This window comes from Alligator mississippiensis, chromosome 3 (assembly GCF_030867095.1).
Source record: "Alligator mississippiensis isolate rAllMis1 chromosome 3, rAllMis1, whole genome shotgun sequence".
In the NCBI taxonomy this organism is placed as follows: domain Eukaryota; kingdom Metazoa; phylum Chordata; order Crocodylia; family Alligatoridae; genus Alligator; species Alligator mississippiensis.
This window is the reverse complement of record NC_081826.1, coordinates 147,256,735-147,270,279: the sequence shown is the minus strand read 5'-3', so window position 1 is coordinate 147,270,279 and position 13,545 is coordinate 147,256,735. Positions and strand designations below refer to the sequence as shown.

Sequence of the window (13,545 nt, the reverse complement as noted above, 5' to 3'; positions counted from 1 at the left end):
GAAAAAAACTCCCTTTTAGTTAGCTGAGTGCCATGCTGTTGGGATGCTTAACTGCATTCTTGTGCCAAGCCAAGGATTTCTGAAGACATGTAAATGATGGATAATATCTGACTTTCACCAAGGCAATGACAAGTGAGAGATGCATTAGGAGGGTTTCTGATTTCCCTTATTTTTTTCCCCAAGATTGAAATCTTCTGTTTTAATAGACTACCCAGTGGATGGTTTAATATCTAATATTAAGGTACCTTGTTGGGGACCTTGTTGAATAAGCATGCAAATAACTGTGAGAATGACATCATTCACTCGGGTCACACAGAAATAATTTCTTACTGACATATAGCATGTTGGCCAGAAATATTTCTTTTGGTCAAGCTTCTGTGCTCAGTAATTTGGGATGTCTTGGGGGGGTTATCACTGTGTTAAGGATTTTCATGACTCACCTGAGTCAAGTGCTAAATGCACACCCATCATGTGCTGTCCCTTTACTATTTAGAATGAGTAACAAATTATTGTTCGTTTCCTATCTTATGAAAGAAGGACCAATGTAATGGTGGTGTGAAGAGCATGAAGGCTGGTGGTTCTCAACCCTGTCCTGCTCCCACATAAGTCAGTTCCTTTTCAAAGAATCATAGAGAAATAGGGAAGGGACCTCCAGAGGTCATCTGCCTGCCTGAGGCATGATCCCTTCTCTCCAAACCATCCTATACAAATCATCTGGCTAATTATATCAGTGCTTGCAGGATCACAGTCTCAGAAATGACTGTACAAAACATCTGAAAACAAGTGGGTAAGCCAGAGACCTTGTCATCATGAGCTGAAGTAGAAATCCATCTTCTTCCAGCTGACTTGGAGATGGGCAGTGATGATTTTCTCTGTTCCTTTCAGATGAGCAGAAGCTGACATTGCACCGGCTCCAGTAATAGCATCACAGTCGCTGGTACATGGGGACAGCTTCTCCACCTGCAATCACATAAATATTATATGCAAGTGTTTTTAAGTCAATTTATCATGAAAAGTGGTGATTTAACATAACTATTACCCCGTATTCTTCATGAAAAATGCATTAAGCAATTACAACTAAAAGTAAGAGGTATAGGAAATGCATACTTGCTCCAGGCGATGTGCCCCAGCAGCTGCAAAGATGTGTCATGTATTATTAAATACCTTGATTATTAGGAGGGGACAGTTCCTATTATTAGGGTATCTCTCACCAGTGCCATTTGATAATCCTCTAGATCAGAAATTGCTTTTTGTTATGATAATGAAGGATTTTAGCTTAGGTATGAATTGCATTATGCATTGTCATAAAGCTCGGGTGCATTAATTAGGCAGGTCACCCACTGGGGAGGGCTGTGTAATTATGGCTTGCTCCTCCAGCATGGTTTATCAAAGCAGCAGAAAATGACACGGGATCTCTTTTCAGGTTGAGAAGTGGGGCTGTTGTGGCTGGCTTATGGAGCCTTGCTGCAGACCAAAGTGTAGTGCTGAACGGTTGCAATTACAATGCTGTTAAAAGAAGCTGTATTTCACTGGGTTTGTAATCAAGAAAGAGGCAGCTGTAAGTCATATCCTGGCCTAAGCAAAGGGTCTCCTGTTTATGAGGCTGTATGAGAGCATGCCAGCATTACATGGCTCTGTAAGGCAGGCATTGTGTTGCAATGAGAAGAAAATGTCTTGCTATGTTATTCCTGGTGTTATGTCTCGGCAGTCCCAAGTGAGGTTACCCAGGCTGTGATCTGCATGGCAGCCAGTTGCAAGGAAGTATCTCCCTTCCTTCCCCTGTCCTTGTCCATCCAGCCAGACCCTGCTTTCCCCAGCCTGATCCAATCAATCATTCTGCAGCTGGCAGGAAATCTACCTTGCACATGACTTGTGGGTATCAGGGAAGGTGTGCCTGGCTGCTGCAGGATTCTCCCAGCCTTACTTCAACTATGCTTTTTGGATGTTGGCCTGAATAGTTTTCATCCCTCCAGTGGGGTGGGTGGCACTGACATTCTCAGTGACCATAGTGACCTTGGGAAGAAGATGGCATGGGTATTTCTGTTCCAGAAATATCTGTACGTCTGTTCAGGATTCACCTTGGCAGGGCCCCTACGAGGCAGACATGAGGCATCTGTTTCAGCTGAGTTTATGCTGCTGGTCTGCTTTTGATGAAGTCCGTTGCTACTGATTATCTGTCTAACATCAAACTTTGGCTGTCTTGCCATTTATACTACTCCAGTTTCTGCAGACATAAAAGAAAATATGCTGTTCTGATGCATCATGCCGACGGAGCTGGCTCTAGCACACTGAAGGCATGGCTCTTTGTGGAAACCCCATAGTGAATTACCTCCTATTCACAGTATGGCTCTTCTTGAGATGCAGAATGGCCATGCTGCAATGACATATATTTACCAGTTCCTCCTCTGATGTTACAGCACCATATTCTCTGCATCTTCAAAAGCATCTGGCTTCATTTTGCCAGTCCCAGATGCTGTCAGGGAAGTGAGCAGAGCCTGGCCTTTGTGTTCTCATCCTCAGCATCACTCTCCTGTTACTTCTTATCTGCTGGATTTGTGGAGTGGCATCTTGGGCCAGCCTGCCTGCTTTCCTGGACAAGCAGAATTTGCTCAGAGGTCTGCAGTGTGAGTGGGGGTGGGGCATGACAGGCAGGACTGGGAGGGGAACAGCACTGCCTAGCTGCTCCTTTGCTCTGAGCAGAGGCTGGCACAGCAGTTGTTCTGTGCTACACCAGCAGATCAGGCAGGTGATGAGACCCTGAGTAATCCCTATGCTCTGGGAAGTCCATCTGTGTCATGGTGAGTTAGACAGCCGCTGGAGTAACACCAGAACGCTGGGAAAGGCATGTGTGGGGAGGGTGAGCATGTCTACACAGCCCATGAGTTGGACCCAGGGCCACTGACAAATCACAGACAGCCCCACCTCTCCCTTGCTCAGCACGTCGCAAAACCTAGGAATAAAGTAGGGAACTACCTTAGAGCATCCCTGAGCGCACAGCACCATGCATGCCCAAGATCACACCCAAAAGTTGCACTGGGGGGTGGAGGGAGACTCATGCTTATGGCTGTTCTTATTCAGCTCCACCGTGCCATTACTGTGCTGTGGCACGTGCCCAGAGGGCAAGGCACACTCCATAGCAATGGCCCTGGGCAGGGTTCATAAGTGGGGGCCAGTAATCTGTCTGCCATCCCAGTCCTGAGCTGAGCCACACTGTTTTGTGCCTGAGGGCACCTGATTGCAATGAGGATGCTGACTGTTCGGCTGTGACTTCATAGCCCTTGGCATTCCTCTGGGAACATGCACCTCTTTCTTCCTGAATACTATTTTTAAAGGCAGCAAGTGGCTCCACTTGTGCTGCCCGAAGCAATAGACCAAGAGACATTTAACAGACTGTTCTCCAGTCCTGGCTGGATTCTTTAAATTAGTATGCATCTATTTCTCTGATCCCATTCATTTAGTGGCAGGCTCTTAAGCCATTTACTAGCAGAGGAAATGCATAATGAAGTGAAGGAAAGGAACAATATATCTCCTCATAATAATGTATTTAGAGATGTCACCCTTGGCTTAAAGGAAATCGTTTAGAGAGCAATTATGTTTCAAAAGAGAATCATTCCTGTAAAAATTGAAATTTAAATCAAGATTTTAAGCTTGCAAAGCTATAATTACAGTGCCTGCAGTGATTTCGACTCGACAGAGAAGGGTCATTTCATCAGAGAATTGCCTCAACAAATCTGAAAAATACGAGCTTGCCTTTGCTTCAGCAGTTCCATAGGAAGCATCGCATATGTTAAATGGAAAAAGGCAATTTTTGCAAAACCCCATCTTCCAAGCAGACTGACTTATGTGGGGGGGAGTTTCTTTCCCTGCTAAAAAATACATTTGGCTTTTACTGGGTGCGAACTCTGCCCTAGTGGAAACGGATGGAAAGATGGTTAGATGGCAAAGAAAGCCATCCTAGCTGCATTGCAATCTGATCCCTTTCCTCCGTCCAGTGCCTGGCCATTGTACATTGTTTTTTGCTTGTGTAGCTGTTCTCCTAACACCTCTGCTCTTTTTGTTTGAAAAGATGGGGCAAAACATAGAGGTCCATACACAAACTTTGGAGATCTGAGGGCAGTTCCAGCATCGGGAAAGCCATGGAACATCTGTTGGCCATCTTTCCCCCTTTATCCCGCCTAAACTGTAAGCTGTTCAGGGCAGGTGCATAGTGCCCAACTTCCTTTGGGATGTCTTAGTCTACTGCAGGGGTGTCAAACTCCTCATGACTTGCCTACGGTCAGTCTTCAGGTCTCATCTGGAGCGCGGAGATGCATCATCTGGCCTGCAGGGTTGCCTATAGGGCTGGAAATCTGGCAGTGGAACAGATGGTGGCTGCTGCGGCTCTGGGAACCATGGCAACTAATGCTGCAACCGCACATCCCATTGCCAAATTTCTGGCCATGTGGGGAGTGCCACAGGCCAGATGATGCAGGCCAACTCCAGCCCATGGGCTGGATCTTTGACAACCTTGGTCTATTGAAATGCTGCCAGTGGGCCAGGTGTAGGGCCAGGTGATCCCCTGTGCGAGAGCTACATGAATGGGCTGAGAGGAGCAGAGTGGAAAGAAGGAGCCTTCCCCTCACCACCACGCTGAGGACCTTCTGCATTGTGACCAGTGCTATTCCAGGCAGGCTGCTCCCAGCTCTCTTCTTGAGCATGGTTCAGAAGCTCCCTTAGGTGATAGGGCTAGGCCAAGCATCCACAGTATCACTGACTCACCTTGTGTATTCATAGCCCACCTACTGCTGCATCCTGCCCTGCTTTGCTGCCCACAGAATTGAGCACTGCAGCTCACCACATTTAGCCACTTCCCTCTTCAGTTAGGCAGCAAGTTCCCTTTCTCAGGCAACATCCTGCATCCCATGGGTGTGCAACCGCTCTGGCAGCTCTAAGAAGTGCTCTAGCTACAACTCGAAGGAGGGGAGGTTACAGCTTAATGCCTCTTTGCAGCTACCCTGCAGCCAGCAAGCATGAGTCAAGGCGCAGGACTGTATAGCTGGGCATCTGAACACAAATGCAGGGAGAAGGGAACACACGAGTAAGAAGACTTCCCTTTCTGCAGATACCCGTCTGAATTTCCATCCCTGCTCCCTGGTCTTGTGCTGGGTTAAGGCAGTGTTTCTCAACCTGTGGGACACAACTGAAAAGTGGGTCGCACGAATATATGAAAGGGTTGTAAAGAAACTTTAAAAATAAATCAACAAACTTTAAAAATGATTTCTCCTTTAACAGAGAAAAATGTGGGAAATAATGTGGCTTTTCCCTTGCTGGCTAGCAGAGCTCCAGCCTGTGAGGGGCTGTTTGCCCCATACATCCACCCCCTGCCTCACATACTGGGGGTCTGGGGACAGGGGTCAGCAAGTCAGGAGTGAGGGGCACTGGGTTGGGACTGGTCACTGTTTTTTACAAATGGGTCCTGGAACAAAAAAGGTTGATTATCACTGGGTTATCACAGCCAAGTGGAGTGGGGTGAGGTCACAGCCTACCCACTCATACATGGCTGAATTAGGGGCATCTCAGTTGTCATCCCTGCCCTGATGAGCAAGCATGTGGAGTGAGCAAGGTTGTCACATTGCCTTGGCAGCAGCACCCACTTTCTTGCTGGCCTTAAAGCAAAGCATGGGGGTGGTGGTAGCTGGTGGTGCCATTCCCAAGGACAGCCCTGGGAGAGAGTGCTGCGCCCGTCAGGCTCTTTCTGTAGCACCTGTCACCTGACTGTCCCGAGGCATGAGTTCCTCTCCCTCATTCTCTTGGGGGAGTGAAAATGTCCTTTGCCCTCAGATCAGAGGGGCCAACCCCCTCCCCCCCCCCCCCCCTTTCTGCTGATAGGCTCCCTTGCTAGTGCAGGCCCTGTGGACTCCCATTAGCAAGTGGCAAATGTGTCCTCCCTTGTTGCGCACACTGGGATAGTGCATCCTCCCTGAGGCAGTAGGTGGCTGGGGATAGGGGGCACTACTACAGTATTGTCAGGCCTCATGAATGGACCTGGCTCAGGGTGGGAGGTGGCCTTCCATGTACTGGCCTCCATGGGACCGTATCCACTGCCCCAGGAAAGAGTTTGCTGATTTTCCTTCACCTGTCCCCCACTACCTTTCCCCCTCACATGCAGGGGTGGCTGAGAGGAGGTTCTCAGTCAGGTGAGATGGGCAAGGCTGAAAAGCATCAGGGCTTCAGACCCAGAAGCCTTACCTTGCCTGGGCTCAAGCCCTGGGCTGGGCAGGGCAGCGGTGCACTAGAGCTGCATGGCTATAGTGGAAGGGAGGTACTGTGGGTGGGGGTTGCCTTCTGCCCTTGTCAGTCCCTGCACATCGAGTCCCAGAACCAGTGGTCCACCAGGACCTGTGTGAAAACAGGGTTAGGGCACCAGAGTGCCTGGGGGAGAAATGCAAATGCATGGAAATGGGCTCCTGCCTTAGGGCATATCTGCATGGACTTCATGCTGCGCTCAAGGTCAATGCCAAAAACTACCTTTGACTCCTACAGGAAATGCACCATATCCAGCAGCATGGTTATGAGGATGTGCTGGGAGCACCTGGCATTCTGCTTTCAAGCTCGCTGAAGACAGAGGTAGAGCCAGTGTAGATGTACTTATAGGAGCCAGCTGGATCCACTCTGCTTTGGGTCATATAGGCACAACAAACCAGGCATCCTTGTCTACTTAGACTAACCTGTTTGTATTTGGGAAGAATAGAGCTTCTGCCTTGCTTTGAGCTATTAGCTTAAGACAAAAGCTTAGTCCAGACAGCCCATGCTTCTAGGCTGCCTTTTCATCCTACCTAGCAACATAGGGGAAGCCCATTTGGATTGTGACTGCTTCGCAACATCCAGGCATGCTTCTGGGCACTAACACTGTCTTTTTTTTTTCTTGGCAGGAGCAGCCAAGGCTTTATGCACATGAAGCTGACGAAAACCAAAGAGAAGTACATCCTGGGTCAGAACAGCCCTCCGTTTGACAGTGTCCCAGAAGTCATCCACTACTACACCACCAAAAAACTGCCCATCAAAGGGGCAGAGCACTTGTCTCTGCTTTACCCTGTCGCTGTCCGGACCCTATAACACTCCAATCTCACTCCTTCCTGTGGATGGGAGGTGATGGTCAAAGCAACAAAGCAGGAATGTCACTGCACCGCTCACCAGTTTCCAGTACTCATGTTTGAAATGGAGAGTGGCTGGCTGCAAACTGTTGTACAGTACTGTGTGTATGGTACTCTTGCACTACTGCATGCCTATAGGACTCTGCTATTTAAGAGAGAGGAAAAAAAATCATATTTAAATGATGAGAACAGATAATCTTCCTTGGGTTTCTTTCTGTGAATAAAAAATGTTTCCAGATCCAAAGAACTGCCTTCGAGGGTTAAACCAGGCCAGTGTTTACTGTTAGCCTGTATGCTCCAAGGATAGTTGGTCTGTTACTGTCCTGGTTGTTCCCCATATTTGATTAAAATAACGTTCCACTGATGAATACCTGTACCCTAATGGACTCTAGAATGGACAAGTTCTTGGAGCATCAAGGAGAAATCAGCCCGTGATTGGCTTGGCACGCACGGCCTTACACGATTGCTCCATGTACGTATCTGTGGTGCATGGTGTGTTGGGATGATCCAGACACGGCGGTCCTGTGTGTCAGAAGATGTGATTAGGAGATCTTAATGAGTACATTTTTTTTTCAATAGCAAAATGTGTTTAATTATTTATGAATAGGGAATGTAATTAAAATAGTGGTTTAATATATATTTTTTATCCTTTTTGGTACAATAAATCTTTAAGGGTTACTGTGTTCATTTGCAAGTTTCATTCCTAGATAAAGGCAGGCAGGCCATCCTGTTTTCTGGTGTGCTAGTGCAACGTGGACTGATGTTTCTGTAGTGGAAATAAGGCCTTTTACTAGGAAGGCTGGTGTTACGTAGCTGGCAGTCGCATCTTAGAAGGCCAAATTTCCTTTGTTACTTTTATCTGGGCAAATCATAGTCCCACTGAGGTAGCTGACTAACAGTGGCCAACATCCTTCCCACCTCTGAGATGGAAAAGCATTTGATAAATGACTTTTCCAGTTCTCCAAGTGAGAAGCAAGGCACACAGCAAAATGCACTTGTGGATTTTCCGCAGTGTCCTTTGATGGAGAAATTCTTTAGGCCTGCATACAAAGAATCTGGTGCTCTAGCATGAAGCTGTAATGGGCCTTTGCAGTTTCCTCTCTCAGAAAGAGAGTCTGTGCATTGCTGTCTCAAATTATCTATCAGTTACTGTCAGAAGTTGTACTACCTCAGGGAATGCAAACACAGCGCCCTCCCCAGTTCAAGAAATGGCTTGTACACTGTGTACAGCTGCTGAATAGAATCACAGTCAAACTGTGATGACCCAGGAATATCAGAACTGGTTAGGCTGCATAGTCCACTAATTAATATGACCCTGGTCCACCACCAACTCATCTGTCTAGAGTGCTGTACATTTATACAACAGTGATTGCAGTAAAGATTTTGTTAATTGCAGTTTACATATTTTACAGACTGCAACAAGGCTGTGAAAATGTCTGTTATTTAATTCAACATTCCTTCATATTCTTTCCCTTTTATCCATGCTTTGAAATAAGCGCTGTTTGAAAAGTGTAATGGAATCATCATTTCCTTAATGCCTGTAAAGTAGTGCTTCATTGTACTGTATAATGTGGTAAGAATTTTAAGGATGCTCCATAATGACACCTCCAGGTGAATAGTAGGCATTCTGCTACCAGTCTTCAGCTCTGTCCATACTGGATTTGAATTTGGTATGTTGCATTCTGCGCTGGAATGGGTGCTGGTTGTTAACTAGCCGCCTGCCAAATGTTATGCCATCCAACAGCAGGTTTGGAAATAGTGGTCACGCATCTAACTGAGTGTTGAAATGAAGCTGCATTGCCAGAGTGGGCATCTGCCTCTCTTTCTATGACCTTGGGCGAAGAGTTAAGTCGTGGTCTTTGCAAATAGATGGTGTTTATTTCCTGTAGACAAAGCAAAAGAAGGATCTGTTTATTTTTTTCTGAAATGATCTTATGATTTCCTGGTCATATCCTCCGTGATGTCTTCATGGAACATCTTTCACTTAGAGACAGAGGCAGTGGTGGCCCGGATGTTATGCATCTAAGTGCTAATATGTGGTCACTTCTCAACTCTCACCATCAGGAGTAGATGGTGACTTGGACTCCCTGCCTTGTAAAAGGGAGCGAGTGCCCTGGGAATACTTGGGCAGGCAAATGTAGTCTATGAGGTGCTGCATGTAGAATTAAAAACACCTGGTGTGACCATCCTTCTCGTCCCCAGATCAGGGCAATGGGAGGTGGGCAGAGCATGCAAAGCCAAGGAACAGATCTACCATGGGCTAGGAGAAAGCAGGACAGGCCTTGTTACTGGTAAGACTGTGGTTGAACCACAACTTTACCTTCCATACGAGTCCCAGTGTTTCTCAGGATACAGCTGTCACTTGGCCAGCTTTGTAGGTTCAAGTGTATTTTAAGGATCTCTTGTCATTCCATAACTTACTCCTTGTTTTTGTAATGACAAAGTTATTTTTAGGATCCCTGCCTTCTTCCAGCAATGAAGCCCCTAAGACAAGGATTCCAATAAACTAGGGGGCCTTGCAAGACTCTAGTAATCAGTTGATAGGGAGGAATGGTTTATTAAAACTTCCTTGACAAGAGCCTGAGCCCAAGCCCACCATACTCAAGAACCATCTCTGTTGCTTTCCCTGGGCTCTGGGTCAAGCCCCAAAGGGTTAATACAGTCAGATTAGTTCCAGGTTGGGGGTGGGAAACTCCCGTTGTGAATCAAACTGAAATTTCTGAGTTAGGGAAAGGAAATAATTTCTCTAGAGAAAATGTTTCATCTTTTTTTAATTATTACTAAAAGACTTCAAAAGCAAGCACTCAGTAACTGCAGCATAAATAAAAACAGGAGTTTGTTTGCACTGTAATGTTGTCTTTGTTTATTTAAGTGATTGTATAATATTTTTCCAGTTAAAATCCCTCCCTCCCCCTTTTAATGTACAGTGAAAATGTGGTCTGTTGCAGTTTGTGACATTGCTTATGGCTGAGAGAACTAGTAGTAATCATGCCTGTATAGTCCATTAAAAGTTTATTTTGAAAAAAGTTATAAACCTCTCCCTTTTCTTCCTCTAATTGTGGAGGTTTCCTATTTGTCAGCATGTATTCAGATTTTCTTGAACTGCTAACAATTGAAACTATTATTCCCTTTCAGAACGGCTCTCATTTAGATTTTTATAAGGCTGGTGTGTCAGCAGCCTACAGAGAAAATAATAATTATGCCATATTCCATTCAGTACAAACTCTGCCAGGCATCTCAGCCCTATTCAATATTCTGCCTTGGAAACTACCTGAAGCTTAATTTTCTCCCAGAAATTGCATACGTTGCAACTCAGCTGCCAAAGGAAGCTGTAGACACGTGCATGAACCGAAAGCCACTGTTATTTTATTCGGAGTGCTTGGGGGAGGCGATTAGAACTACTGGAAAACATAATGCCAACAGGCTTTTTAGGCTGGCTTCCTTAAACACAGAAAATAAATAGCTCTGTGTTCAGTCAGAGAAGCCGGGAGACCTTCTATAGAAATAACAGAATAATAGTCTCAAACAAGCCATACCCTATCTCTGGAATCCCTCCTCCCTAGGACAAAGGGGTGGTATGAGGGGATTTCCTCGCCTTTGCAAAGGCACCAGCATGAGGTCTGTGCACCCATTGATCCATCTGATATTAGTACAAGGAGGCCAAGGCCTTTTAAGAGCACATCTTCCAGCCAGACATGCTTATCTGTAAGCACTAAACTGTCTTCCCTGTGTTGTCCTTTAAATCCCTGTTGCTTCAGGATCTCCGGTGCATAGGCACACTGGAGAGGAAAGTCACTGAACACTGAAGGGTTGTGTTGCAATAAATATGGAGATGGTGGCTGGGACTGTAACCATATGCATTTTTCCTGTTGTTGAAGAGGTTTTAAGGCTTGTTGTAGAGCAGCATTTGACTTGGCTTGGTCCCTTATTAGAATGAAAGTAAATTAGTATCAAATGAATACAGTGCAGAAGGGTAAAGATCCTCTTCTGGAAAAAACCAAAAGAAGAATGTGTGTCAAAGTAAACTGCTAGTAGGCTGAAACGAGAAAAATAAATTGCCTGAAATGAACTCCATTAATATTTCTAGCTTTAAAAAAAATTAATTTAATCTGGAATCTAGGCAGTGAGCAGGGGGTCTTGCCATCTGGTGGGTAATGGCATTTCCGTGCACCATGAGATGATGCTGTTGCTATTGCTTCTTTCACTATGACAAGAACTTCTTGCTACAGTTTGTCCCTGTGAAGTCTGTCAGAAAAAGGTAAGATCCCTGGCAAACAAAGATTGCATGCCTATACTCTCACTTATACTCTCAATTCAGAAGTGCAGGGCACCTACCACTTTAATTACTGTGCCTGGAGATGGGCCAGCAACAAGGCTACTGGAAAACAGGGTTTAAGGATGGGCACTCAAAAGACATTAACTTATTTTTTTTTGTGTAACAGGGCCCCTGAAAGTGCTCTACAGCCATAACATAACAAACATGCATGACTACAGAGCATTTTTTTTAAATGGCTGATCACGTGAAAATTTAACCCTTGTCTAATGAAATATCAGATAGGTGCTCTAAGACAGAGTGCCTTAGGGAACCTGCATACAGGTTCCCTGCAAGGGATAATTTTGGGCAATTCTGCCTGCATCCCATGTGGGTTTGCGGGGTGGACTGGTGCTCGCACCAGCCCAGCCCCACTCCCAGGGCTGTCACAGAGAGGAGACAAAAAACTGCTGTGTCCTCCCCGACAGTGGGGAAGGGAGGGGGGTGGGGGAAGGGAGCCCCCTTATGTGCTGCCCCTCAGCTATCCCTGCTGGGGTCCTGGGGGGAGCTGGGCAAGGCCCGTGTGCTGGAGGCAGCTCCCTTCTGCCCCCCCCGCATGAGTGTCTTGGCAGTGGCAGCTTCATGGCTGCTGTGCCCGGAGTAGGGGTGGGGGGAAGAATTGGAGTCCTGCACCTTGTGGGCCTGGCCCAGGTACCCCCAAGACCCCAGCTGGGTAGCCGGAGTGGGCCCACACAGGAGCTGGGCTCCATTCCACCCAAAGCTCTCAACAATAGCAGCCTTGTGGCTGACATGCCAGAGCTCATGTGGGAGGGAGAGAAATGGAGCCCCCCACCTCATAGGCCCTGCCCAGCTACCCCTGCTGGGGTTCTAGAGGGAGACTGGCCGGGCCTGCGCAGCAAGGGGGGTTCCCTTCCCCCCTGGCCGCTGTGTGAGCATCTTGACAGCGACAGCCTCATGGCTGCTATGCCCAGAGCTGGGGCAAGGGTTGAAACGGAGCCCTCTGCCTCACAGGCCTGTCTTGGCTCCTCCCCAAGACCTCAGCAGGGGTAGCTGGGAGGGGGTTTTGCAGTGAGGGGCTCCATCTCTCCCCCTCCCCCCTACAGCTGCTGGGAGGCTTCTGAAGCACCCCCACCTGCTGGCCTGGGCCAGTGGAGGCAGGCTGGAACCCTAACCCTCCCCCCCCCCAACAGGTGAGGCTATGCTGGGTTTGCTGGTGCTCTAACTCATGGCGCTTTTATGTTAGCGCCATGAATTAGAGCACCTCCTCTATGGGCTGCCTGCACTTACGTACATACCCAAAGTCGAGCACTTGTTCTGAAAAGAGACTCCTGGTCTCCTAGTTCCCTCCATTGACCTTCCACAAAAATAAGGATGGAGGATCCCTGGCAAGGCTGGGGGAGGAAGGCTTCATTTCCTGTAACAACTGTCCCTGGGGCTTATAAGAGGTTCCTTGCTGTCCTTGGCAGGATTTTTTTGCTGATGCAGTGCCCATTAAACTTGATTGAATATAATGGGCCTTGGTTCAGGTTCTAAATCCTAGACAAAGTCAGTCTAAGAGGGTACCAAATCAGAATCAGTGCAAGGCAGGGAATACTCTGGCCCTTGTCTTCAGAGCTGTCAATACAGCACCTATTACCATCACAAAAAAGGATTTCCAGAATGTAGCTCTTGAGGTTTTTAAAAGCCTAGGTGTTATGTAAAAACTGGCATCCATTTATGCCTGGGAGTCCTGACGTGACACTGTCTAGAAATGGACTGAAAACAAGTGATGCTTGTCCATCTGTCTTCAGTGTCTAAACTGTGGAGAAGAGAATGAGTCAGGTGAATGAAAGTCCACTTCATTTTGGTTTTGTACCTCTTACCATATGAACTATCCAAGCAGACTGGAAAATGGAATTGACTTTTTTTGTTATATCTGAGTCCTGTTACCAAAAAAAAAAAAGGGGGGGGGGGCAAAGAGTGTTTCAGCTAAATGGCACTATTTGTCTGAGCTGAAGCTGATAATCTTGATGGCAGGTGAAAGGTATGGTGGCACAAAACACACAGCAAGCCTCACTTCCCACAGTCATCGTCATTGTCAGAGCCCTAGGTTTCACTTCAAACTAGGAACACAATTTTTAAAAGTGAACGCTGTGGTTT

General features: G+C 46.8%; 1 protein-coding gene across 3 annotated transcripts in view; it reads left to right on the top strand.

The window, feature by feature from the left end:
• SHB (SH2 domain containing adaptor protein B) overlaps window positions 1-9,984 on the top strand; it is a 157,343-nt gene extending 147,359 nt beyond the window's left edge. For 2 of the 3 annotated variants that reach the window (XM_059724501.1, XM_006259128.3), the window contains one exon: window positions 6,912-9,984. In XM_059724501.1, coding sequence (XP_059580484.1) covers window positions 6,912-7,095 — 184 coding nt within the window. In that variant the 3' untranslated portion in view covers window positions 7,096-9,984. The other variant, XM_059724502.1, reaches the window with a different exon arrangement.
• The last annotated feature ends 3,561 nt before the right edge of the window (window positions 9,985-13,545 follow it).